This window comes from Hylobates moloch, unplaced genomic scaffold, assembly GCF_009828535.3.
Source record: "Hylobates moloch isolate HMO894 unplaced genomic scaffold, HMol_V3 SCAFFOLD_20, whole genome shotgun sequence".
Taxonomy (NCBI): Eukaryota; Metazoa; Chordata; class Mammalia; order Primates; family Hylobatidae; genus Hylobates; species Hylobates moloch.
Genome location: NW_026652295.1, coordinates 25442727 through 25469342, shown reverse-complemented (window position 1 = coordinate 25469342; position 26616 = coordinate 25442727). Strand labels below are relative to the sequence as shown.

General features: G+C 42.6%; 2 protein-coding genes and 1 long non-coding RNA gene across 3 annotated transcripts; 1 reads left to right on the top strand and 2 right to left on the bottom strand.

The window, feature by feature from the left end:
• Positions 1-268: 268 nt before the first annotated feature.
• LOC131382114 (uncharacterized) lies at positions 269-14206 on the top strand. The gene is made up of 3 exons (XR_009211286.1): positions 269-1112; positions 9092-9460; positions 13268-14206. It is a non-coding gene; the product is annotated as an uncharacterized LOC131382114 (long non-coding RNA).
• Positions 14207-15858: 1652 nt separating this feature from the next.
• On the bottom strand, positions 15859-16413 carry LOC116459892 (histone H2B type 1-M). Its single transcript, XM_032140653.2, has one exon. It carries the CDS (start codon positions 16311-16313, stop codon positions 15933-15935), a length of 381 nt encoding a protein of 126 aa, XP_031996544.1. The 5' UTR covers positions 16314-16413; the 3' UTR covers positions 15859-15932.
• An 824-nt stretch (positions 16414-17237) lies between these two features.
• Positions 17238-18029, bottom strand: H1-4 (H1.4 linker histone, cluster member). The gene has a single exon (XM_032140628.2). The coding sequence runs from the start codon at positions 17965-17967 to the stop codon at positions 17308-17310; it is 660 nt and encodes a 219-aa protein (XP_031996519.1). The 5' UTR covers positions 17968-18029; the 3' UTR covers positions 17238-17307.
• Between the last annotated feature and the right edge of the window lie 8587 nt (positions 18030-26616).

Below are 26616 nucleotides of genomic sequence, written 5' to 3'. Positions count from 1 at the left end.
AAATAAAAAGAAATAAAAATAATTCATAAGGGTTGTCAGCTATGTGCAACAACGGCTGCATTGTCTTTTTTGCACCTTAGGTGTTTCTGCCTTCGTGGGCACCTTCCTTTATTAAAATATTAAAGTCATATGAAGATTAATATATAACGTCTTCTTCGACTTAAATGTTCGTTTTTTTCCTTCTGACTTTAGAAGAAATTAAAATATTTTCATGAGCCTCCAAAAGAACTGCGGACCCTAGACACCGTGCCTGCTGTTTAATGGAGGACGGCACTGCGTGTACCTGAAGATGATTAAAAAAAAAAAAAATACAATTAGGAAATAATTATTCGCACACATTCATATACATACATACATACATACACCGAATCCTCACACGAAGAGCCCTACAGGCGTGAGAACAGTAAGGGAGGTGCAAGAAAGGTCTCCTTGGAGTTGGGAGGCGTATTTTCAGCTACTAGAGAAGGGGGGAAGTGCCAGCTCCCCGAGTAGAAAGCAGGAGGATGCGAGAGACGGAAGCTGAAATTTTCTGCCTGCTTCCTCACTCTTTTCGTTGGTTTCAGCCGTCTGAAAAACCCTTGTGAGAGGAGCAAAAAGATCAAGGGAAGATTGTTGCCTTGCTCTCAGTCTTCAAAATTTTCGGTCCTCTGTTTTTTTGTTTTGAGACGGAGTCTCGCTCTGTCGCCCAGGCTGGAGTGCAGTGGCGCGATCTCGGTCACTGCAACCTCCGCCTCCCTGGTTCTAGCGATTCTTCTGCCTCAGCCTCCCGAGTAGCTGGGACTACAGGCGCGTGCCAACATACCCGGCTAATTTTTTTGTACTTTTGGTAGGGACGGGATCTCACGGTGTTAGCCAGGATGGTCTCTATCTCCTGAACTCGTGATCCGCCCGCCTCGGCCTCCCAAAGTGCTGGGATTACAGGCGTGAGCCACCGCGCCCGGCCGGTCCTCTGTTTTTAAACTGTAAAGGACTCCACCGGATTGTTCGAAGTCTCCGATGTCCCGCGATCTGGTGGCCGCAGAAGAAAGAGGCCGAGTCGGCGGGCACTGGGAACCACCAGTTAGTGGCCTACGGACAACCTCCCGGACGCCCGCGCCGGACCGACGTTAAACGTACGTGACGCCCTACGCCGGAGCCGGATGGGCGTAACGTGGCGGCGGCGTAACGTGTGGATCTGTCGTCAGGGCACGGAGGGGCGTGGCCGGACGGCCCTATGACGGGGCCGGCGTTTTTGGCGAGGGTTGATGGGATGACCCTATGAGGGAGCCTGCGTGGAGGGGCACGACCGGTCCCCAAGACTCCTTTTCATGGCCGCTTTGCCGCACCGGGAGTAGGATGACCGCTGTTATTTTTCAAGACCTCTCATCTTCGGTTTGAAATTCTGTGCGATTTTCCGGCTTTGTGTGGCTATTTAGTATTTGCATTTTAGGGCAGTTTCATTTCCTTTAAAGTAAAGCTCTCCAAGGTGGTCTCCGGACCAGCGGCATCAGCATCACCTGGATAATTTAGAAGTACAAATTATCAGGTCCTACCTCAGATCTAATGCATCAGAAAAGTTTTGTGACTGCTTCAAAACATTGTTTCCCTTAATTCAGATGCTGGAGGAGACCTTTCAAATGCCAGCTTAGCATAAACTAACCTGTTTTTAACTTCAGGTTCATTACCAAAGCCAAATCAGTGTTTAGGCCTTACCCACTCAGACCTTCTTGATGCTGGAAAGTAAAGTGAAAATAGGTAGATAGATGTCTAGAAAGGGGAGGTCTTAGAAGAAGGGTTTGGATCAACAATCAAGGCAGAATTTACAATTCTCCGCAGATTTTATTAATTATAACTTTTTTTTCAGACTTCCTGCCATCTTCTCATTCAGACTTTTCTTAGCAAAGGTAGTCCATGGCAAGTAATGAATTCCCAGTAACTAGGTCTGTAACAGAAGTAAATTGTATTTTTATGTTTATAAACTCAAAAAGTAACATGAAGTGCAAACACCTTGTTTAGTTTCTTCCACTCGGTAACCTTCTTTTGATGAGCCAGTGTGTAGCAAACCAGGATGAGTTGGATTTGGGTGGGATCCACAGTCATTTTCAGGCAGATGAGACTTCCTAAGTTCTATGTATAGATTCATATTGTCAGTTATTTTATGCATTCATTTCTCCTCTGTCTTCATGTCTCTCCTTTGATTGAAGAAATAAGAAGGGTTTAGTTATTAGGTGCCATTTTGCCATCACCATTAATATTTTCTTTTTTTTTTTTTTTGAGATGGAGTCTTGCTCTGTTGCCCAGGCTGGAGTGCAGTGGTGCCCTCTTGGCTCAGGGACTACAGGTGCATGCCACCATGCCTGGCTAATTTTTGTATTTTTAGTAGAGACGGGAATTCACCATATTGGCCAGGCTGGTCTGGAACTCCTGATCTCGTGATCTGCCTGCCTCAGCCTTCCAAATTGCTGTGAGCCACTGCACCTGGCCCCTCCCTTTTTTAGTAGGAGTTTGCTTCTTCCATTCCTTTTCTGAGTCCTTCTCAATTTCTCTCACCTTTTTTCTCATGCTCTCCCCAATTTCCTAGAAAGTAATTGGAACTTGGCTATAATATGTATAAAATATTGTTTTGTATTTATAAAGAATATTTTGAAATTTTAAAACAATATTTTATTACTCAAAAATTAGAATACATATGTTTGCCTTGATGCAATTAATTTGGTAGTTCCTGTATGAGCCCACGTTCATGGGACTTTGCTGAAGATTTCCAGAGTATGAGAAACACTTTTTTAGGCTTTAGTGAAAGACAAAGGTAAATGAAAACAATTAACTGTAAGTCTTTTTAACTGAGGGCTCCAGGAGGTCAAGGACCACCATATCTCTCTGTGTATCGGCAGTGCCCAAGCCAGTGCCTAGGGAGTTTTGCATACTTCATGAATTTCCTTACAAATCCTTCATGACTAATTTCTTCTATTTGATTTCTTTTCTTTATACCGCTCTCTGCTGAGTGTTAATCTGTTAATCTTACACTTGGAACTTTTTTTTACTATTACTTAATCATTAATCTTAAGTTTTATATATTAAATTATTAACTTAGCTTTAACTTCTTGTCCAATTTAAATTTCATTAATTTGTTTTTTCCATTTTTAAACATTTTTTCATACTCTGCAGTATTTTCTAAGATTTAAAATTTTTATTGTATTAATTTTCCTGCTTCACTTTGTTTTCTTTAAAAAGGCCCAGTCTGTTTGTTGGACATTCTAACAACAATCATGCACTAGAGAATTGCTTTACAGACTGCAGTTTAAAATTTCTCAGATGAATTAATACATTCAATGCATATTTTTTAAAAAGTACCTGCTATGAGCTAGGATAATGTTTTATGTAAACTGTAGAGGCACTACTTTGTCCTCTACAATATCTGGGAAAAGTCCATCAGGATATTATGAGGGGATTTTAATGGGCTTTGTCTCTGTGGATAGTGGTCAATTTTAGTCTGAATTGTTGAAATTCTTAAAGGTTCTACCATTTATAAACGTATCAGAGCCAGGTGATTGTACATTTGATTTCTATGTAGTCTTTAAAGCACAAATGCTTTTTACATCCAAGCATTTCAAATATAAAAAAGCTATAGTGGTTTTAAATTATGTTCATAAATTTTTTTACATTTTTTTGCCTAATCAAATTTTTATTTTTACTTATTTATTTATTATTTTTTTAAAAAAATGGAGTTTCGGTCTTGTTGCCCAGGCTGGAATGCAATGGTGTGATCTCGGCTCACCACAACCTCTGCCTCCCGGGTTCAAGTGATTCTCCTACCTCAGCCTCCCAAGTAGCTGGGATTACAGGCATACGCCACCATGCCTGGTTAATGTTATATTTTTAGTAGAGACGGGGTTTCCCCATGTTGGCCAGGCTGGTCTTGAACTCCCGACCTCAGGTGATCTGCCCTCCTCAGCCTCCCTAAGTGCTGAGATTACAGGCTTGAGCCACTGGGCCCGGCCCAAGTTTTTATTTTTATACACTTTTTTTTTTTTTTGGTATTAAAAAGGAAAGCATAATTACCACAAATTACAAAGGACTAAAGCAGGACTAGAATAATAAATGAATCAATTCAGCCTGGAAAGCAGATGCCTTCAATAATATTAATGTTATAATACAAGCTCATTCAAGTATTTTACGTTGCTTTTTTTTGTGTGTGCTTTTAAATATGATACCCTGTATACATATGTAACAAACCTGCACGTTGTGCACATGTACACTAAAACTTAACGTATAATAATAAAATAAAATAAATAAATAAATACGATACCCTAGCCCATAGTAAAGATAATATACTATAAGTGTAAGGTGGAACCTTCTCTACAAAGCCAGATGACAAGTTTTTGTCTCCAATGATAAACAGCTCTGAGTTCTTATCTTTTCTACTATCAACATGCCTGAAGGGGGAGAGGGTTGGGGCTGGGGAAAATCCAAGGACCCTTCAACACGGGAGGATTCCATTCAGGAGGGTACCAGATAATTCAGATCACTCTACCTAGCCTTTTTTGAAAAAAAAAACAACAATCCTCACCCTCCATAGTCATCTTCCTTGGCTCTTCTCCTCACTTCCAGGGCCTTCTAAGTAGCTTACTTACTTTTGTAAAATCAATCACCAGGAAAGGGATTGATAGAACAACACAAAAATATTTAACAACTTTTGACATAGGGGCTTAGCACCTCTATCTGAGCCCCAGCGGTCTAGGCTGGGGGAGGGCTGGATGGCCCTTCTCTACTGGTAGTGCATTTGTTCCCAGGTGCAAGAGCAGGTGAAAGAGAAACCTGCCCCTTAACAGGGGTGAGACACACAGACCTTCTGATGTTTGAAGCCCAAAGGTTGTGTTGGCATGGACAAACTTTGAAAGAGATATGATGGGCCAGGCGCGGTGGCTCACGCTTGTAATCCCAGCACTTTGGGAGGCCGAGGCGGGCGGATCACGAGGTCAGGAGATCGAGACCACAGCGAAACCCCGTCTCTACTAAAAATACAAAAAATTAGCCGGGAGTGGTGGCGGGCGCCTGTAGTCCCAGCTACTCGGAGAGGCTGAGGCAGGAGAATGGCGTGAACCCCGGAGGCGGAGCTTGCAATGAGCCGAGATTGCACCACTGCACTCCAGCCTGGGCGACAGAGCGAGACTCCGTCTCAAAAAAAAAAAAAAAAAAAAAAAAAAAAGGATATGATGAAAAGAGATCTTGGCAGGCTGTTGCTTTGTGTCTCAGGTCTTGGATCCCCATGGGAGGATAGTGGGTATGAAGTAGCTAGCCCTGATGGCCTCTGCCACTTCTGGCATGCTTGTCACAGATACATCGGTCCTAAATTCAAGTGTCTTCAGAAATTGAATATGTAAACTACTCTTTGCAACATTAACTCCTATCATTTTACAAAAAAAAAAAAAGAAAAGCGAAAATAAAAAAAAGAAAGAAAAAAATGTGAAGAAAAGAAAAAAAGAGGCCGGGCACGGTGGCTCATGCCTGTAATCCCAGCACTTTGGGAGGGCGAGGCAGGCAGATCACCTGAGGTCAGGAGTTCGAGACCAGCCTGGTCAACATGGTGAAACCCCGTCTCTACTAAAAATATAAAAATTAGTCAGACATGGTGGTGCATGCCTGTAATCCCAGCTACTCAGGGAGGCTAAGGCAGAAGAATGGCTTGAACCCAGGAGGCGGAGGTTGCAGTGAGCCAAGATCAAACCATTGCACTTTAGCCTGGGTGACAGAACAAGACTCCATGTCAAAAAAAAAAAAAAAAAAAGCCGAAAGTGTCCCCCTCTGCTCGTGCCGACCAGCAATCTATGTTGAGATGAAGTCCTTACCTCCCTGCCCCAAAGGGGCTTCCTCTTTGAGGAATGTGTGTGAAGAAGATGGAGCCCCCTGGCCTGGGAGTAAACCCCAGATAAGAACAGCCTTCCCCCACATCCCAAGGCTTCTTTGTGCCCCCAGATGCAGCAGAGGAAAAACAATGAAGTTTCTGTGGTGCTGGATATAGTACATGGCTGCATGACCTGAAGGAAAGAAGGAATAAAGGGAAGGAGGAGGGGGTCCAGGAGCCCAGTATCTGGTACGATGCAGAGCAGGCACCAGACTGAGCAGGGAAAGGCTTCAGATTCCACTGTCATAGCAGAGACCATGGTTCGAGACATGGGTCATAGGAACTGAAATGGGCTTCCCACATACCAACCACTGGGAGGTCAAAGGCGAGGAAGGGCCCAGGCTAAAAGCAATGAGATGCCCAAGGTAACAGGCAAGACTTTGTCAGCCTGTGATACTGTCTCCTACTTCCAGCCTTTGGGCTCAACAGAGGAACCAGTTGAAAAGGAGGGTCAAAGACATTGAGTAAGTGAGCAACAGGACCACCAACTCCTCTGTGTTGCCCAGATCCCATTGAGAGTGAACAGGGAGTTATCCCTGTACCCGACACACATCCCAGTCTGTGTGGGTCAGTCCTTCATCACCCTCCCTAGCTTCTGATGACAGGAGACTTCAGCCACTCCATTGTCATTCACAGCCCAATCCAGTCAGTGGCTGAAGAAGAGAAGTCAGGTATACTCTATGTCCACATATATTTTCCTGCTACAGGGCTTCACCAGCTGGCAGGGTTCCCTCCTGGCCCCCACCTCCTTTTCATCCCTCATTCCCAAGTGGGGTCGATTGGAGGGTGGGCAGAGATAGATGGCTTACAGAGCGGGGATGAGACTAGGCCCTAGGAGGAGAATGGCAACTTTCTCCACTTTTTAAGAGAGACAGAGCCATGGCCGGGCGCGGTGGCTCACGCTTGTAATCCCAGCACTTTGGGAGGCCGAGGCGGGCGGATCACGAGGTCAGGAGATCGAGACCACGGTGAAACCCCGTCTCTACTAAAAATACAAAAAATTAGCTGGGCGTGGTGGTGGGCGCCTGTAGTCCCAGCTACTCGGAGAGGCTGAGGCAGGAGAATGGTGTTAACCCGGGAGGCGGAGCTTGCAGTGAGCTGAGATTGCACCACTGCACTCCAGCCTGGGCGACAGAGCGAGACTCCGTCTCCAAAAAAAAAAAAAAAAAAAAAAAAAGAGACAGAGCCTCCTTGAGGTCTGAGATCTTTCAGGTCAACATAGGAAACATTTCCAAGCCTCAGCTGTGGGTGTTCACCTTTTCTCTCTGGGGTAGGGGAGATGTTCCAGTTGAGAACGAGTATGTTCCAGATGCAGGCCAAGTTTGTTCTTCAAAAGTTTGAAACAAACTTGGCCTTGGGGTTTCATGGGTAGGATGCAGGATGTCATGGCAGGACGGGGCCTGGCATGAGGCAATAGCAAGCAGAGCAGGGACACAACGGTAGCAGCTGTGTGCAGACAGAGGATATCAGCTTCAAACGATGCAATAGCCAAGCTATCTTGGGCATGGTTCTGATCCAAGCCACCACCATCTCTTGCCTCCAGGACAGAGGCTGTGTACATGCAGCAGCCCAGACAAAGATTCTAGGGAGTCCAAGACCAGGCACATCCAGAGAAGGTGGAAGCTCTTTGGGTTGGCTCTCCACCGTGGAAAACAGACATTTGGGTATTTCGGATTCCCACTCCACAATAAGGCAACTTAAAAATATTTCCAAAAACAAAAATCTAAGGGGAGAGGATAGACATCATTTTCTGTGGATTCATTGGAGGATTTCTGATTTCTTGTTTTTTAATTATTGATTATTTTTCCCATTTTCCCAGGGATGGAAAGGTCAGAGAAAAATAAATCATCTTTCAATAGTCTTTCCTGATATGAGCATCTCTCTGGGCTGGGGAGTAAAGAGTGTGGGGAGAGGAGAGTGAAGAGAGGCTAGAATCTTTCCCCAAGCCCCAGTTTTAGATACTTTGGTTTCCTTCTCCCAGAAGATGGCAGAAGGGCATGGTAGGGACAGCAGAGAGAGAACATGGTGATGACAAACTCTACAAGATCAAGGTGCTGGTTCTCTTGTGGCTCAGGGGTACCACCAGAGCCTTCCATGGGATGGTGCTGGGCAATGGGGCCTGCAGAGCCTTCTTGTGGGCTGCATAGTTGGCTGGAAGGGGAGCAGGAAGACGTTAGGTGTGGGGACCAGGGTTGCAGCCTACTAGCTATGGTAGGGCTGCAGATTTTGGTAATCCAGATGAACTATCAATAATTTAAAATTTTATATATAAAATTGTATATATATATATATCTCCCCCTTGCTCTCCCCTCTTAGAAGAAGTTAGGATGTAAACAATCATAGAGGGGAGGGAAGGGGATGTTGAGGCTCCTGTCCAGGGGTACTCTGACAGCCCAAATGGTGTACACATTGCTACTCAGTACAAAGGCCCATCCTAATAACTCCAGACCTGTCCTTTTTTTGCTCCCCGTCCTGGGACTGGGCATGGCCATAGACTCTTGCCCATCCCATCCCTTTCCCTGCCTCAAGCCCCAGGGCTAAATGGTTTTCCACTTTCCCAAATCTGTGTGTCTGAGTGCTGGCTTGTCCACTTGGCATCTTTCAGGATGGGCTGGCCAGTGGGTGGTATAGAGGGCTGGCTGATCATGATGGCAAGTCTGCTGGGAGACTGGGAAGGGCACTGCTTCCTGTCCTCACCCCTGCCACCTTCTGCTACCACTGAGTGTTGCTTGTGGTTGGCCTCTTCACCCATGGGGGGATCTACTCAGAAGTCTTCAAGACGTTGGAATTTGCTGAGGTATTTTTGCAGTTGGGGTCAATGTCCACATTTTTGGCTTTGGAATATTTCAAGAAGTTCTTTTACTATTCTTATCTGAAAGGGTGTAGCTTAATTCTACTTCTGGGTATGTGCCAGATTTCAGTGACTTGCTTATATTGAATAACATGTGCCGGGGGAAATGGCTCACACCTGTAGTCTCAGCTACTTGGGAGTCTGAGGCAGGATTGCTTCAGCTCAGGAGTTCCAAGCTGCAGTAAGCTAAGATCAGGTCCCTGCATTCCAGCCTGGGTGATGGAGCAAGACTCTGTCTCTAATAAATAAATAAATAACGTTTAAAAAGTGTGGCAGAAGTGTGTAAGTTTCGAATCTTGTTCACAAAAGGCATTGCGGCTTATTCCTCCCCTCTTCTCTTTCTGTTTTCTCCTGCTAAGAGAAAACAGTTGTTTGGTTTTGAAGATAATCAGTTACCCCTCTAGAGAAGTGTAACGGGCAAGGAACTGAGACCTCCACCCAAAAGTCAGCTTGAACTTGCCAGATATGCGAGTGTGCCACCTTAGAAGGGAATCCTCCCGCTACAGTCAAGGATTCGGATGATTGCAGCCTATGTTTACAACTTGACTTCGACCTCAAGGAAGACCCTGAGCCATAACCACCTAGCTAAATCACTTCTGGATTCCTGACTCACAGAAATTAGTTTTGGGATAATTTGTTACACGGCAATAGATAACATAATAGAGATGGGGAGCCCCACAATTAAGCTGATAGAGCCACTATAATTTTTATAATGAAACTTGATAAAGGTAAGCCCAAAATAGAACATAATAGAATGGGCCAGGTGTGGTGCCTCATGCCTGTAATCCCAGCTACACAGGAGGCTGAGGTAGGAGAATCGCTTGAACCCAGGAGGTGGGGGTTTCAGTGAGCCGAGATCATGCCACTGCACTCCAGTCTGCGTGACAGAGCAAGACTAAATCTAAAAGAAAAAAAAAAATCATAGAATGATTTTATGCAAATAGAAATGGAAAAAATCCATGAAAAATATTAACAAAATTTACTCAGATATTATTTAAAATAATAACATAACATAACCAAATAAGATTTGGACTAGGAATAAAAGTATGAATCAACACAAAGAAATCTATCTATACTTCATGGCAACAGGTTAAAAAAGAAAAAGCATATGATTTCTTCAGATGTCAAAGTGATCGAATAAAATTCATAAATCATTCCTAATAAAAAATCTTAAAAGAAGATTAGAAGGAAACTACAGGGCTCGGCAAGGTGGCTCACAGCTGTAATCCCAGCACTTTGGGACCCCATGGCGGGCAGATCACTTGAGGTCAGGTGTTTGAGACTAACCTGGCCAGCATAACGAAACCTTGTCTCTACTAAAAACACAAAAAAATTAGCTCAGTGTGGTGGTATGCACCTGTAATCCCAGGTATTCAGGTGGCTGAGGTGAAGGTGGGAGGCTGGGAAGTGGAGGCTGCAGTGAGCAGAGATCCGGTCACTGCGCTCCAGTCTGGGCAACAGAGCAAAACTCTGTCTCAAAACAACAACAAACAAAAACCAAAAACTACATTAACACAATGAAGACTACACATACACATGCATGCACATACACACAAAAGCAATTATAAATCATCAACCACTGAAGTCATTTCTATGAACAGGAGGAAAAAGACAATACCTGGTAGCATGTCTAATATGACATATTGTTTGTGACGGTAGCTAGCATAGTAAGATGATTAAAGCAAACAGTACATAGTTACGGGAGAGAATATCGAACGTTTTTATTCGCTAATAGTACTATATGCAATTAAAATCAAGTCAGTCGACTAAATATTGATTAGGATTAATAGAATTTGATAAAGTTAGCTAGACACAAAATTCATGTAAATAACCAATTATCCAATTATCCTCTTACATGCAGAATTTCAAACAGTGCTTTAGTGTGAGGTCAATATGTCAATATGTAATAGAAGTCACAATCTTTTGAAAATCAGTATTAAATTTGTAAAAATTTGGAGAGCTTGTTAATTCACAGCACACATAGTGACTCCCTTTTTTTGTATCATTTTTCTGTTTAAATATTTACTTTGTTAACCTAGGTTTGCTTTGATGAGCAATAAGTTAGGTTTCAATTTTTATTTTCTTATATTATTTTTAATTATTAGTAATCCATCCATTCTAGAAAATTATTGGCCATGATCTTTTAAATCTCACATTTGCATCATTCTCCGATTGTTTCTTCTGGTACTGTGATTAGATCAACGTCAGATCATATTTTACTACTAATTCTAGGTCTCTTTTCATTTATTTATTTATTATTTGAGACAAGGTCTCACTCTCATTGCCCAGGCTGGAGTGCAGTGGTGTGATCATGGCTCTCTGCAGCCTTGATTTCCCTAGCTCAAGTGATTCTCTCACCTCAGCCTCCTGAGTAGCTGGGACCACAGGCACGCACCACCATGCCTGGCTAATTTTTTGTATTTTCAGTAGAGTCGGGGTTTTGCCATATTATTCAGGCTGGTCTCCAACTCCTGGGCTCAAGCAATCCTCCTGCCTTGGCCTCTGAAAGTGCTGGGATTACAGGCATGAGTCACCTTGCCCGGACCTAATTCCAGATTTCTTAAACTCACTTTTGCATTTTTATCTCTGCATTTCAGATAATTCCTTAAGATCTGATTACATAGTTTATTAAATTTCTACTGGTAGGTCCAATTGGCTGCTGTTAAACACATGCAGTAAGCTTTTCTTTTCTTTTTTTTTTTTTTTTTAGGAAAGAAATGTATTAGTGGAATTTTATTGTTCTATTTTATTTACTATCAATTTGTTAGTACTATTAGCATTCCAAAAACTGAGGAAATTCTGTTTTTAAACACAAATCACTCTTTTAGTATATTCAACAAATCTTTCTCTAGTATTTTTGTTTTATTCTTTTACATTATTTTTCAACTGTACACATGGTTTTGGTTTAATATTTTGATTCACCTTAAGATCACTAAATTTACATATTCAAAAGTAAAACAGTTCCTAAATTTATAATGATACTAAACATAAATCCATTGGGTACCTTTGGAGGTTGCTAGAGAAGTAATGTATCAATCTGAAAATGGATACAAGAGAAGTAGTCAAGCATTTAACCTGACTATCCTATAAAAATTGTACCACAGGATAATTTTCTCTTTATAGAAGTATTCTAGCTAATACATGAAGATGGAATGATAAAAATAAAACACTTTAATTTTGTAATACTCTTATGAAATACAGTCATCTCTCTTTATCTATAGGGAATGCATTCCAAGGCCCCTAGTGGATGCCTGAAACCGCAGATAGTATTGAACACTACTGCAGTCAATTTTAACACATTTCTTGTCATGTCTTCCAACCATAAATCTAATGTCTTTCCCACTTTTAGTGCTTATCTCATATTGTGGCTGTAACTTTTGCAGTTTGAAGTACAAAGCAAAAGTAGTAAAAAAAAAATTTTCCCACTTCACAGTTTGACAGATATAACACTCATTGCTTCCATAGATCTTACAACTTTAGTGTAAGTTTTTTTCTTTCTTTATTAATTGGAGAACTTTCACCTTTTCACTTTAAGGAAGCACTTTATGGCTTCTCTTTGGCATATCCAAATTGTCAGCATAATTTATCTTGCACTTTGGGACTATTACTAAGCAAAATAAGGGTGACCTGAACACGAGCACTGGGATACCACCACAGTTGATCTGATAACAAGATGGCTACTGAGTGACTAACATACAAGTAGCATAAGATGGGCTAGACAAAGGTATGATTCACATGCCAGGCAGGACAGACCTGGAAGGCACAGACAACACAACATTTCATTACTCTACCCAGAATGGTGGGAAATTTAAAACTTACGAAGTTTTTATTTCCAGAATTTTTTATTTAATATTTTTTGGACTGCTGTTGATCTGTTCTGAAACTGCAGAAAGCAATACTGGGGATAAGGGTGGACTACTGTAATGAATCCAGGCAATTCCCAGAATCAACTCTAGTAAGATAAATAGAGAGGGAGAAGGAAAAAATAAGATGATACATGCCTCTTGACAGAAATACACAATTATACCTATGAAATATTCTTGTCAAAAATTTGAATCTAAACAGATCAGGACTCTGGATTTAAGAATTATTTTATAGAGGACACAGAGGTCAGGTAAAGATTTTAAATAATACCATTAGGATGGACGCAGCAACAACTGTACTGTGAAAAACTCTACAAAACAAATGAACAGCTTCTTTGAAAATAAATCTCAGAGGAGGACAAAGTGGGAGGGGGGCCTATAGAATAAAAAAAAATGATGATTTATCAACCAAATTCAATGTGTAAACCTACCTTGTTTGTATGATTCTATAAAACCAACAGTGAAGCAAAGAAATATTTGACGATATTAAGAGATTGTCTAGAGTTTTAACCTCTGCAGTAAGCTTTTCATTTCAATTTGTATTATAATTACATGTTTATTTTCTAGAATTTCTATTAGGTTCTTTTTTCAAACCTGTGTGGTCACTTTTGTATTTCCTTAGTCCCTCAATATATTTATAAGACTTTTTGTTTCTTTTTTTTTTTTCTTCAGATGGAGTGTCACTCTTGCTGCCCATACTGGAGGACAATTGCGTGATCTTGGCTCAATGCAACCTCTGCCTCCTGGGTTCAAGCGATTCTCCTGCCTTAGCCTCCTGAGTAGTTGTGATTACAGGTGCATGCCACCATGCCTGGATGATTTTTGTATTTTTAGTAGAGACGGGGTTTCACCATATTGGCCAGGCTGGTCTCGAACTCCTGAGCTCAGGTGACCCACCTGCCTCAGCCTCCCAAAGTGCTGGGATTACAAGCGGGAGCCACTGTGCCTGGACTCTTTTTTTTTTTTTTTTCCAAAAAGACACTAGTCATTTCAAGTCTGTATTTTTTTTTTTTTTTTGAGACAGAGTCTCATTCTGTGGCCCAGGCTGGAGTGCAGTGGCACGATCTTGGCTCACTGCAACTTCTGCCTCCCGGGTTCACGCGATTCTCCTGCCTCAGCCTCCTGACTAGCTGGGATTAAAGGCGCACACCACCACACCGGCTACCTTTTTGTGTATTTTTAGTAGAGACAGGGTTTCACTATGTTGGCCAGACTGGTCTTGAACTCCTGACCTCGTGATCCGCCCGCCTCGGCTTCCCAAAGTGCTGGGATTACAGGCATGAACCACGGCGCCCGGCCTCAAGTCTGTATCTTGTTAAATCTCCCTTTTCATTCATTTCCATTGTCTGTTGCTTTTTTTTTTTTTTTTTTCAGAGACAGGATCTCAAACTTTTGGTCTCAAGCAAGCCTCCAGCCTCAGCTTCCCGAAGTGGTGGGATTACAGGCATTAGCCACCACGCCCAGCTCCCATTGTCTGTTGCTTTTGTTTTCATTAGTCATACTTCTGGTTTCATGATGTTTGTTTAGATTGTGAAGCTGCTTGTGCATTTTTGGGGGGATATTTTAGCTGTGGCAATTTGTTGAGGTGTAAAATGAAGCTTCTTTTCCAGAGATGACTTGTAGTTGTTTCTACCAGGTGCTCAGGGGCACAAAACCAGCCTGGGATATGCCTAAATTAAATTCTCAGCTTGGGTGTTTGAATCCCTATGGTATGAATGCCAGGAACAAGTAAGCATCAAGGATGGCTTGTAGTCCAAGCCTTAGCAGTAGAATCTACACCGCTCAGAACTCAACTTCATAGCTGACTCTTTTATTTGCATTAATCTGTGATGGGTTTGTATGTGTGTTTATTTTCAGTTCATCCTTCTACCCTGAGGTGACAGATTTTGGTCTGGTGTCTCACCTTCACCTAAAAAGATTTCTTATCAGGCTCTATACCCTGGTCAGTTTTCATGGGTTGGGTAAAAGCCAGCTGTAGTGCCTGGGGTTTAACATGGGCCAAGTCCCTGGCTCTGAATTTACTTTCTTAGACCCTCTTTGTTACTTTTAAGAATTTAGAAAATATTACTCAGGTTTTTATTTATCCGTCCAAGTACCACGCTTGCCATGTTATGGAAAATGTATCCCATAATCCATGATTTCATGTTTGTTTATGAGGGCATGAGGACATTATGAGGGCATGAGGACAAACTTCTAAATTCATTCCTCTTTCAGACAATGATCATCCATCACTTAAATTCTCCATCTCAGCCAACATTTGACTCCAAACCTAGCCTCATCCATCTCACGTTTTTCACGTCTCAAGTATTGGTTCCTTTCCTTCTGGCCACTCCCTCCTAGTTCCCGCCCAACTCTTTTCCGAGATTCTTTTTTCCCCACAATCATCCATTCCCCAGCAGAGAAAACCTTTTGTCATCATCCTACCTTGTGCAGCAGAAGCTATATCCTGCCAGAAGGAGGTTTTCTTTCCCTTTCTACCTCCTCCAGTCCTCGGTACTCAGGGGCATCTAGGAAAGGGTAAACTGTAGTGCAAAGGGGGCTTCAGTCCTGCGATAACTATTGCCTACCTGCAGTCAGACACTTTAATGATTGACTATTTGGTTTCTGCCGTTACCCAGAGGACTTTTAACCTGAAAGCTGCCAAAAGAAAACTATAAATTAAAAAGCTTCCTGAAAGACGGTTTAGCAAAAGAATTTTAAGGTGTCTCAGAAGCTGCTTTTTTCTGCACCTTAGCGCCTAGGATCCGCCTTTCCCTCCCCTACTCGCCAGAGCTTCAGACAGAAACTGGCCCAATTACAAAACAAATCAGAAACCTTTGTAATAGTTCCGTGTTCAGCTCACATTGTCTTCAGCCTTTACTTGCAGTTATTACATATCTGCATGGTAAAAATCTTACAAGAAAATGGGGGGCGGGGGTGGTGGTGGAGAAAGCTCCAAATATAAGGAAGTTGTCCAGAGCGTGCACTTTGGTGCTCGGGGCGGGCCATCACCACACCGAGTCCCGGATCAACATCACGATCAACTTGGAAATCTGCACACGGAAACGAAAGAGCTCTACATTTACAATACTTTGTTTATGCTAGTGTTATGTGATACTAAATGAGCTAACGATCTAATATGTGCCCATAGCACTCAATTTCTGGTAACAATTGTTATTCCCTAAAACTTCCAAGTTATTTCCTCTGCAGTACTAACGTAACATTAAAGACTGGTACTGTGGTGCTAAGTCCAATAATCCCCCTTTTGAATGAAATGATTACAACTCATTTATTGGAAACATGCGTGGCTCTTAAAAGAGCCTTTGGGATTAGGTGTAAAGATGCTTACTTGGCAAAGTTACTTGGAACTGGTGTACTTGGTGACGGCCTTGGTGCCCTCCGACACGGCGTGCTTGGCCAGTTCCCCCGGAAGCAGCAGGCGCACGGCCGTCTGGATCTCCCTGGAAGTGATGGTCGAGCGCTTGTTGTAATGCGCCAGGCGGGAAGCCTCGCCTGCGATGCGCTCGAAGATGTCGTTGACGAAGGAATTCATGATCCCCATTGCCTTGGAAGAGATGCCGGTGTCGGGGTGGACCTGCTTCAGCACCTTGTACACATACACTGAGTAGCTCTCCTTGCGGCTGCGCTTGCGCTTCTTCCCGTCCTTCTTCTGAGCCTTAGTCACCGCCTTCTTGGAACCCTTCTTTGGGGCAGGAGCAGATTTGGTAGGTTCAGGCATCGTAGTGTTAACCAGTTACAACACTGTTGAAAACACCTGAGAAAATAATCACTCCCACCGAGGCCCCGTTCATTTATAGATGCGGTATTCAAATGAGGTTAATCAGATTTCGTTTATGATTGGATTAATTTTAGTGTGTCGTCACAAATGCCAATGTAAACGACACTTAAAAATCTACCTTTTCATTGGCTATTTCGTTCCTTTACTTTTACCCAATCAGAAAACCCACACCAGACTACCCGAGGCTACTATAAATAGGCCTCTTTAGGCAAGACAGCTGTGCACTTCGCTTGGAGCAGTTGTTTTTGACATCCGACTTCTTTTTTAGCATTGTGGAGTCAGAACTTACACTGAAAAGATACTTAACAGATTAAGAGAGCTTACATCCCTTTCTTCCTTTAACAAGTTATGGGACTCGTTGCATACAGAAGCCGTGCTAATTGGGACATCCCCCAAGTCTGGCAGTATGTGTCAGTGGTCTCAAGCACTTGAAATGGACACGTACTCAACTCTCTCATTGCCTGCCATACTCGGTAGGGAAAACCAGTAGGCTTCTAATCAGCATAGAAATTGATACGCTGTGCTGTGATTGGAACTCGGAAAAACCCAGCATAGAAGCCCGGGAAAATCCGGACTTCTGTTTTCCCTGCTATCTGCAGGCCAGGTCGTGCTAAGTGCAAACTACTAGGGAGGCCCAAGTGGGTTCAACTCCAGCATTCGAGAACGCAATAAAACCGCGATGTCGCCACTCCACTGCGGCTTGGGCGACGTAAAGCGACGCGACGCTAGTCAAACAGCTCCCGAGACGCCAACACACAATCCCACTCTTCTCCCCCCCCGACTTTGTTCCCGGGAGACCCGCTCCTGCTTAGCAGCATTTTCCCCAGCCACGCCCCCTAGTAGTGCAACAGCTCGTTTACTGAGAGCGGTGGGTGGCTCTGAAAAGAGCCTTTGGGTTGTGTTGGGCTTCTAAGCAGTTGGCCAAAGGAACTTTCTACTTTTTCTTGGCTGCCGCCTTCTTTGGCTTGGCTGCCTTAGGCTTGGCGGTCTTTGGTTTAGCCGCCTTGGGTTTCACTGCTTTGGCCTTCGCTGGGCTCTTGGGCGCCTTTTTTGGCTTGGCTGCTTTCGCCTTTTTCGGGCTTTTCGCTTTTTTGGACCCAGCAGCCGCAGCCGGCTTCTTCGCCTTCTTTGGGGTCTTCTTGGCGCTCTTCTTAGGGGTGGCTGCCCCCGTCGCCTTCTTGGGCTTCTTCGCCGCTCCTGTTGGCTTCTTGGCCTTGGCCGCCCCTGCTTTTTTAGCCTTAGGCTTGGCTTCCCCAGAGGCCGCCTTCTTGTTGAGTTTGAAGGAACCCGACGCGCCGGTGCCCTTGGTCTGCACCAGAGTGCCCTTGCTCACCAGGCTCTTGAGACCCAGCTTGATGCGGCTGTTGTTCTTCTCCACGTCATAACCAGCGGCTGCCAGCGCTTTTTTGAGAGCGGCCAAAGATACGCCGCTGCGCTCCTTGGAGGCGGCAACAGCCTTAGTAATGAGCTCGGACACCGGAGGCCCAGACGCTTTGCGCTTGGCCGCACCTGCAGACTTGCGGGCCTTCTTCTTCACGGGTGTCTTCTCGGCAGGGGCCGGAGCAGCGGGCGCGGCAGGCGCAGTCTCTGACATGTTGAAGGCAAGCGTGAGCGAGAGCAACTCGAGCCGGAAGCAGAGGCACTGGCCGGGACTCGGGCCGCGGCGCTGCGCCCGCCCGTTTATATAGGGCGGAGCTGCGCCGTGATTGGTGCGCTGTCCAGCCCGCCTCGCTGGCAGCCGCAGAGTGTCCTCTCGGATCCCGAGTTGTGTTTGTTACACCTCAAAAAAAGCCAAAAATATAAAAATTGTCTACACCGAACTGCCCGGTTTTTCTCAGATAATGATCCCCGAACCCTCAGGCTTCACGCAGATCTCAAATTATGAGGAAAGCACAAAGCCTTGTGCCAAAAACTTGCAATATTTCCCGCCGTGCTTGGCAAATTTCAACTCAGAGAAACAAAACTTTCTATTTTCTTCGTAAATTATAAACCGATCTTTAACTGTGGAATTTTCTGACCTCTCAAATATGATACTCCAAGTGGTTAGCTTCTTATATGTCCAAAAAGCATGCCACTGGCATTAAGATTTTTATTACAAATCTGCACTTAAGTGAGGGAAGTAACACAGGCTCCTCGGAGAGTCCTGCCTATTGAGCCGAGGGCATTTGAGTTCATCAAACTGGTTTAGTTTAATGCCAAACAAATTATTGCCCATTTGAGATTAAGTTTTGGACCCCTGGGACATCAATCTATGCAGCCATGGTTTTACATCTGTCCGCTACATCTGAGTTTTTAAACAATTCCTTTGGATAATTCTTTCCCTTTCTGCTCCCAAGGGTTGGGGGCGGGGCTGTTGCTTCTCTTCCTCTGGACAACCTCTCCATGGATTGAGATACCTTGAATTCGGGGTATTTGGGAACGAAGGGAAGTCCAAAATGTACTCAGCGTACAGAGATGAAAAAGGATTTTCAAATGTGATGTTCATAAAGTCACTGGAAGTGGAGGGCACTCTACTTTAAAGCATTTGTCTGCAGCCTTGCTGAGTGCTTTTGGCATATGCTTCAGAACCAAATTGCAATAAAGTAGCTTAGAGCTGAAATTCAAGCATTGATGATAAGGGAAAATAAATAAGAAATGTAGATTGAAACATATCAACTCCCATTATTAGGGAAACCCAGTCCCTATTATTACTGAATAGTTGAGGAATGACTAATCCACTCACCATGTATGGTTTCAATTCCCCTGAAGATTGTATCCCAATGCTTCCCAGAGCTCCATAGAAAGAAAAATAAGTGACATGTAGTGATTAAATGACAAGTTCAAATTTCGATCTCAGAAGCAGAGCTTTGAGAGTCTATCTAAGCTATTATAAATCACTGACCTCTGAAAACATCCTTTGAACAATGTCTGAGTGAATTTCTTTAGGTAGTTGCCCAATCAAGAAGAGTGTATGTAAGTTGGCAATGAAAGCCCAACCAAAAGAATTATTTCTAGGCCAGGAGCGGTGGCTAACGCCTGTAATCCCAGCACTTTGGGAGGCCAAGGCGGGCGGATCACGAGGTCAGGAGATCGAGACCATCCTGGCTAACACGGTGAAACCCCGTCTCTACTAAAAATACAAAAAATTAGCCGGGTGCGGTGGCCGGCGCCCGCAGTCCCAGCTACTCGGGAGACTGAGGCAGGAGAATGGCTTGAACCTGGGAGGCGGAGCTTGCAGTGAGCCTAGATAGCGCCACTGCAGTCAGGCCTGGGCGAAAGAGCAAGACTCCGTCTCAAGAAACAAAAAAGAATTTTTTCTGAAAAACGATATGGCTGGAACAGTATGGTTGGAACTACAAGTCACTTATCATGGAAACAAAATAAAATTTTGCGCAATGCTATAAGGTGATATGATACTGTTCTGTGGACGTGGCTGATTGTAATACGGCGTTGGATATCACTTTAAATTTTAATTTCATTGCCCAAAATCTCCAGACACAAATTCTGCTACTGAAATAAGGAGAATATAGAATTTTGATATGACACGAGTGAAATGTATCAAAACAGTATTGTTTAATGTTGAATTTGTTATAAAAGTGATGTAAATTATCAATGTTTTTAATATCTTGATGTGTAAATATTTTCAATCTAATTATTGCACATAAGTGCAAAAATAAATGTGCCCTTTGGTATTTATTGAAATAAAAAGGGAGATGGATAAATCACCAAAACAGACTAGGGAAAGTGATTATATGGGCATTTGATTCCAGAATGGTAATATTATACCTATTTAATGACAACAAAAACCACTCCTGTAAATGACTGAAACTTACACAACACATGGAAGTTTGCTTTCACATGCCTCACTTTATCCAGTGTATTCCTCATGGCTAGGAAGGAGTTAAACTCTCCAAATTCTGTGGTCTTTCAAATTCCACTGCTTGCCCCCTTAAGGTGTCCTGTGTTTTCTTTTTTTTTTTTCTTGAGACAGAGTCTCACTGTGTCGCCCAGGCTGGAGTGCAATGGCGCGATTTTGGTTCACTGCAATCAGCGCCTCTGCCTCCAAATACATGGGCTGGGAGAGGTGGCTCACGCCTGTAATCCCAGCACTTTGAGATGCTGAGGCGAACGGATGACTTGAGATCAGGAGTCCGAGGCCAGCCTGACCAACAAGGTGAAACCCCGTCTCTGCTAAAATAAAATAAAATAATAATAATAATAATAATAATAATAATAATAATAATAATAATAATGTTAGTCAGCTGTGGTGGTGTAATCCCAGCTACTCGGGAGGCTGAGGAAGGAAAATCCCTTGAACCAGGAGGGCGGAGGTTGCAGTGAACTTGCTCTCGAGCCTTGGTGACAGAGATTGAGGATTGGTCACTGTGAAATTAAGCATCTATTTGACACTTGTCACTGATGAAATAGGAACAATAACAAAAGGCCTTACCTTCTTATTGATCAGCAGGCTGGCTATCTCAGAACTAGGCGTGTGTGCACACACACATGTTCATGCATGTGTTCTATTTTTTATTTTGTTATTATTTTTTTGAGATGGAGTTTCGCTCTTGTCACTGAGGCTAGAGTGCAATGAATGGCGCGATTTCTGCTCACTGCAAACTCCACTTCCCGGGTTCAAGCGATTCTCCTGTCTCAGCCGCCCAAGTAGCTGGGATTACAGGCGCCTGCCACCACACCCAGCTAATTTTTGTATTTTTAGTAGAGACAGGGTTTCACCATGTTGGTCAGGCTGGTCTCCAACTCCTGATATCAGGTGATCCACCCTCCTCGGCCTCCCAAACTGCTGAGATTACAGGCATGAACCACCCAGTCATGCATGTGTTTTAAACATAGATTCTGAGGCCTTGCTCAAGATTATTCTGATGTAATAACTCTTCAGTAGGTCCTCAGAATCTGAATATTTATCAAGTTTCTCATGCCATTCTTATGCCGAGCCAAGTTTGGGAACTCTGCTGAACTCACTAGAGATGACCAGCAGGGCAAATGTGCTTCCTGTCAAGTGAGTTCTCCAACGGATTTCTGGGCATGTCTGTGAGATCTTAGAAAAGATATCCATGCTGAATATGACCATATATTGGAAAGACGGGGACAGCATTAGTCCAATCCTGACTTCCTTTGATTCACACCTGGCTGGCCACTATAGTGGGCTGAAGAAGGAGAAAGGAGAGTAACTAAAGTTAAGCATCCAGTGAGTCATTATTTTCCAACCACAGAAGGTAGACTGAACCTTGGCTGCTTATGGACTACTTGAATCCTCTAGTACAGCATCTACATTCCTTATCCATTTTATCATTTTTAATGATAGTTATCCTTTCCATTTGTTGGCTACTGTACTACGTGCTATCTGAAATTTTTTCCCCCCACAGCTGGGCTGCAGCCTGAGTTACCTGCATTCTTACTTAGTCAGTGTAACAATCCTCTGTTATGGATAGTATCTCTACTTTACAAAGTAGGAAATGGACATGCAGAGGTTAAAAAGTTCTCTTGAGAAAACCGTTGGTAAGAGGTACATTCCAGATTCCAGCACACATTGGTTTTACTTCAAAGCATGTATGCTTATTAAACAGTGTTTTCTCAAACTACAGGTCTGAACAAGCATGAAAAGTTGTGAAATCAATTTAGTTGTCAAGGCCAAAATATTTCTCTCTTTAGTGAAATAGAATAGAATATAAAATACCAGTTTTCACTGCGTGTAGTTTTAGTTATATACACAAATCTTTGTGTGTTAGGCCCCTTAGTAAAAGACCTTTCTACTGTGCCTGTTCACATGTCCACAGTATGTCTTCCTTGTGCAATTTCTTGAGCTTTTATAGTCATAAAATATTATCAAATATGTTATTCTTTAATGAGCTAAGAAAGTAATTTGTTATCACTGACATTTTTAAAGCCTCTAAGGTACCCTGAGTGGTGGAAAATTGGGGACACTCTAATTGTTTTTATTTTGGACATGATAGCAGTAATATGCAGCTGCAAATATGACTATGAACTAAGGGGAACAATGTGATTTGCAGAAAAGTTGAAAGAAAAGACAACATTGTGCTTGGTTGCTTTTACCTCACAGTTCTGCAGTCAAAGAGCTTAATTCTGAATTTCTGTATTTTAATATGATGTTACCATGATTGTTTCATTAAAGACAGAGTTTGGAAAGGAGCTGCTTTATACTAGACAGATGGACTATATATTATCTTCAACATTGTTTCCTTTTTACTTAAGTCAATAATTAAAGCTGTGGTTTGCACACCCATGGTTATTCATCACAGCAATGTTTGGAATTATAAAATATTTCAAAAAACTTTAATGCCCCATATAAGAGAGTGGTTGGATAAAGTAGGATGCATTTACACAGTGCAGTAATATGCAGCTACAAAAAATGACTAAGATCTCTATGAACTAGTATAAATTCCAGGATATACATTTAAGTGATAAGGCAAAGTCCAAAAGAACATACTTAATATAATGACCTTTGCTGAGAAAGAAGGGAGTATAAGAAAACACACAATTTTCTATTCATTTGTGCAAAAGAAACACAGACAACTAAACCAAAAACTAAAAATCACTGGCTACCTATGGGAGGTGGATGAGAAAGAAACAGGTGGAAAGAAGGGGGAATGGGAAAAAACAGTAAGGATAAGAAGGGAATGAAACGTTTTTGACTATACATTTTCATATAAGTGACCCTTACAACTATAGTAATGTTTCATATACAAGCAAAATAAACTATTAAACAAACGATTAAAACTGATAGAAATCGGGGATACAAAATGAATGAAACAAATAAACCAAGCTATATTAACTTAATAACATAGTAACCCTTAAGGGAGGGAAGAAGATAAAAGTTAACCTAAGTAACATTGGAATACAATACTAATTGCATACTCCCTGGGCAGGCACGGTGGCTTACACCTGTAATCCCAGCACTTTGGGAGACCGTGGCAGGCAGATCACCTGAGGTCAGGAGTTCAAGACCAGCCTGGCCAACATGGTGAAACTCAGTCTCTACTAAAAATAAAAAAATCAGCCAGCTGTTTTGGCACGCACCTGTAATCCCAGCTACTTGGGAGGCTGAGGCAAGAGAATCACTTGAACCCGTGAGGCGGAGATTGCAGTGAGCCGAGATCACGTCACTGCACTCCAGCCTGAGTGATGGAGCAAGACTCCATCTCAAAAAAAAAAAAAATTTATTTGGATACTTTAAGACTAAAGACAAAAAAATCAATCATATATACATATACATACACACTGTAATCTAATATATATGGATTAGTATAGTATATACTATAATTTAGCAAAAGTGTTTGTTATTAATATGGGTTATCAATTCTGAAACTCCTTTATGTGCACATTACTATTAAGCAAATAAGTAAAATTATCTATTTGTATATAATGACAGTCAGTGTTCTCACTGGTGGAAAAAGAATATTTAGCTAAAATGAACCTTGAAAAAAAAAAACTAGCCAGGTGTGGTAGTTTGCACTTGTAGTACTAGCTACATGGAAGGCTGAGGTAGAAGGATCCCTTGAACCCAGGATTTCGAGGCTTCAGTAAGCTGTGATTGCACTGCTCACTCCAGCCTGGGCAACAGAGCAAGACCTTGTCTTAAAAAAAAAAAAATTAAAAGTATTGGATTTTAACTTATGTTTATAAATAAAAAGAAAGGATAATTCTTCCTTACAGTATAATTCCAATTAGTAAATGTAGTAGGAAGGAGGTAAACAGAAAATGATCATTAGGCAAACAATATTTGTTTGTTTGTTTTTTGAGACGGAGTCTCGCTCTGTCGCCCAGGCTAGAGTGCAGTAGTGCGATCTTGGCTCACCGCAAGCTCCGCCTCCTGGTTTCACGCCATTCTCCTGCCTCAGCCTCTCGAGTAGCTGAGACTACAGGCTCCCGCCACCATGCCCGGCTAATTTTTTGTATTTTTAATAGAGACGGGGTTTCACCGTGTTAGCCAGGATGGTCTCGATTTCCTGACCTCGTGATCCGCCCGCCTCGGCCTCCCAAAGTGCTGGGATTACAGGCTTGAGCCACCGCGCCCGGCCGGCAAAGAATATAGTGATCTTGTTTCATATAAAATCCATCAATGGGTGCTAAAATTAGTGGGCAAATTTTTTTTTTTTTTTTTTGAGACGGAGTCTCACTCTGTAGCCCAGGCTGGAGTGCAGTGGCGCGATCTCGGCTCACTGCAAGCTCCGCCTCCTGGGTTCACGCCATTCTCCTGCCTCAGCCTCTCCGAGTAGCTGGGACTACAGGCGCCCACCACCACGCCCAGCTAATTTTTTTTGTATTTTTAGTAGAGACGCGGTTTCACCGTGGTCTCGATCTCCTGACCTCGTGATCCGCCTGCCTCGGCCTCCCAAAGTGCTGGGATTACAAGCGTGAGCCACCGCGCCCGGCTAGTGGGCAAATTTTAAGAAGCATGATTTGCTTCTCCGAGTTACCTTATCAACTACAAAGGAAAAGATAGTAAGTTTGCATTGAAGAATCCTAGCAATCACCACCTTAACTAAGTAAAGTAAACATCACAAAGTAACAAGGCATATGTGTTTCATAAACTCATTGCATTGAGAAGGACATTGTATCATTTTGGTAGTCTTTCCTGTCAAAAAGACAGAAACTCACTCCAGTGGAAAAAAAAAGGACAATCATCAAGGGATATTCTTCTGATCAGCACTCTTCAAAAGTGTGAACATCACAAATATAAGAACAGACAGCAGAACTAATACAGACTTAAAGAGACTAAGAAACAAGTAGTAACTAAATTCAGTGGGGGATCCAGAATAGTATTCCGACACAGAAAAAGAACATTAGGGGGAAGATGTGTGATATTTGAACAGGTCAGAAATTTAGTTAATATTTTACCAATGTCTATTTCCTATTTCTGATCATTGTATATGGTTATGTAAAACGTTAACATTAGAGGAAAACAGTTGCTGAAAATAAGAAACATTGTATACTCTATTTGCAAGATTTTTTTCGCAATTTTTTGCAAAAATAATTCTCTTAGGATTTTGTCATGTTAGAATACTTTCCAACGGGCGTGGTGCCTCATGCCTGTAATCCCAGCACTTTGGGAGGCGGAGGTGGGCGGATCACGAGGACAGGAGATCAAGACCGTCCTGCCTAACACGGTGAAACCCCGTCTCTACTAAAAATACAAAAAATTAGCCGGGCGTGGTGGCGGGCGCCTATAGTCCCAGCTACTCGGGAGGCTGAGGCAGGAGAATGGCATGAACCCAGGAGTCGGAGGTTGCAGTGAGCGGAGATCGCGCCACTGCACTGCAGCCTGGGTGACAGAGCAAGACTCCGTATCAAAAAAAAAAAAGAAGAAAGAAAGAATACTTTTCATAGGTGGTAAAAAGAAACAATGCAAAACACCAAACTGTGATATAGAGAGTCTCCATATTTTTTATTTTTGTATCTAAACCTTTATGTGTTTTCAAAATTTCTACTGTCGGCATGGATTTCTTTTTTAACAAACAACATCTTTCTAGAGCTGGGCATGGTGGCTCACGCCTGTAATCCCAGCACTTTGGGAGGCTGAGGTGGGCAGATCACTTGAGGTCAGGAGTACAAGATCAGCCTGGCCAACATGGTGAAACCCTGTCTCTACTAATAATACAAAAAAATTAGCTGGGCACGGTGATGGGGATTACAGCTACTCAGGAGCCTGAGGTGGGAGAATCTCTTGAACCTGGGAGGTGGAGGCTGCCGTGAGCCGAGACCCTGCCACTGCACTCCAGCCTGGGTGACAATGTGAGACTGTGTCTCAAAGAAAGAAACAAAAAACAAAAACAAACAATGTGTTTTTCTTAAAAATATGATAAAGTTTATTTTTTAAAAAATGTCTGCTTAGTGTCCTGGACATCCAGATACTATTCCCTTTGTACTCTCCTTCTCTTCATTATCTGAACTTTTATTAAAATAATTTTCTAGTTTTTTTTATAGGTATATGTACATATGTATCCATGAACAGTATGATTAAGTTTGTCCTGTTTCTGAAATTCATGCATGTGAAATCATAGTGTATTATTGTGTGCCTTGCTCTTTTTTTCCTTCACTAGGATCCATTCCTCTTTATTATATTGATGCAGAACGCTCCATTTTGTTGATTTGCATTGCTGTTTTATATTATAAATTTGGCCCCATGTATTTACTTATCTAGTGTACTCCTCATGAACATTCTCATGGTTGTATAACCTGGCATATTTAATTTTGTTGACTCTTCAGGCTTGTGTCGCTAAAC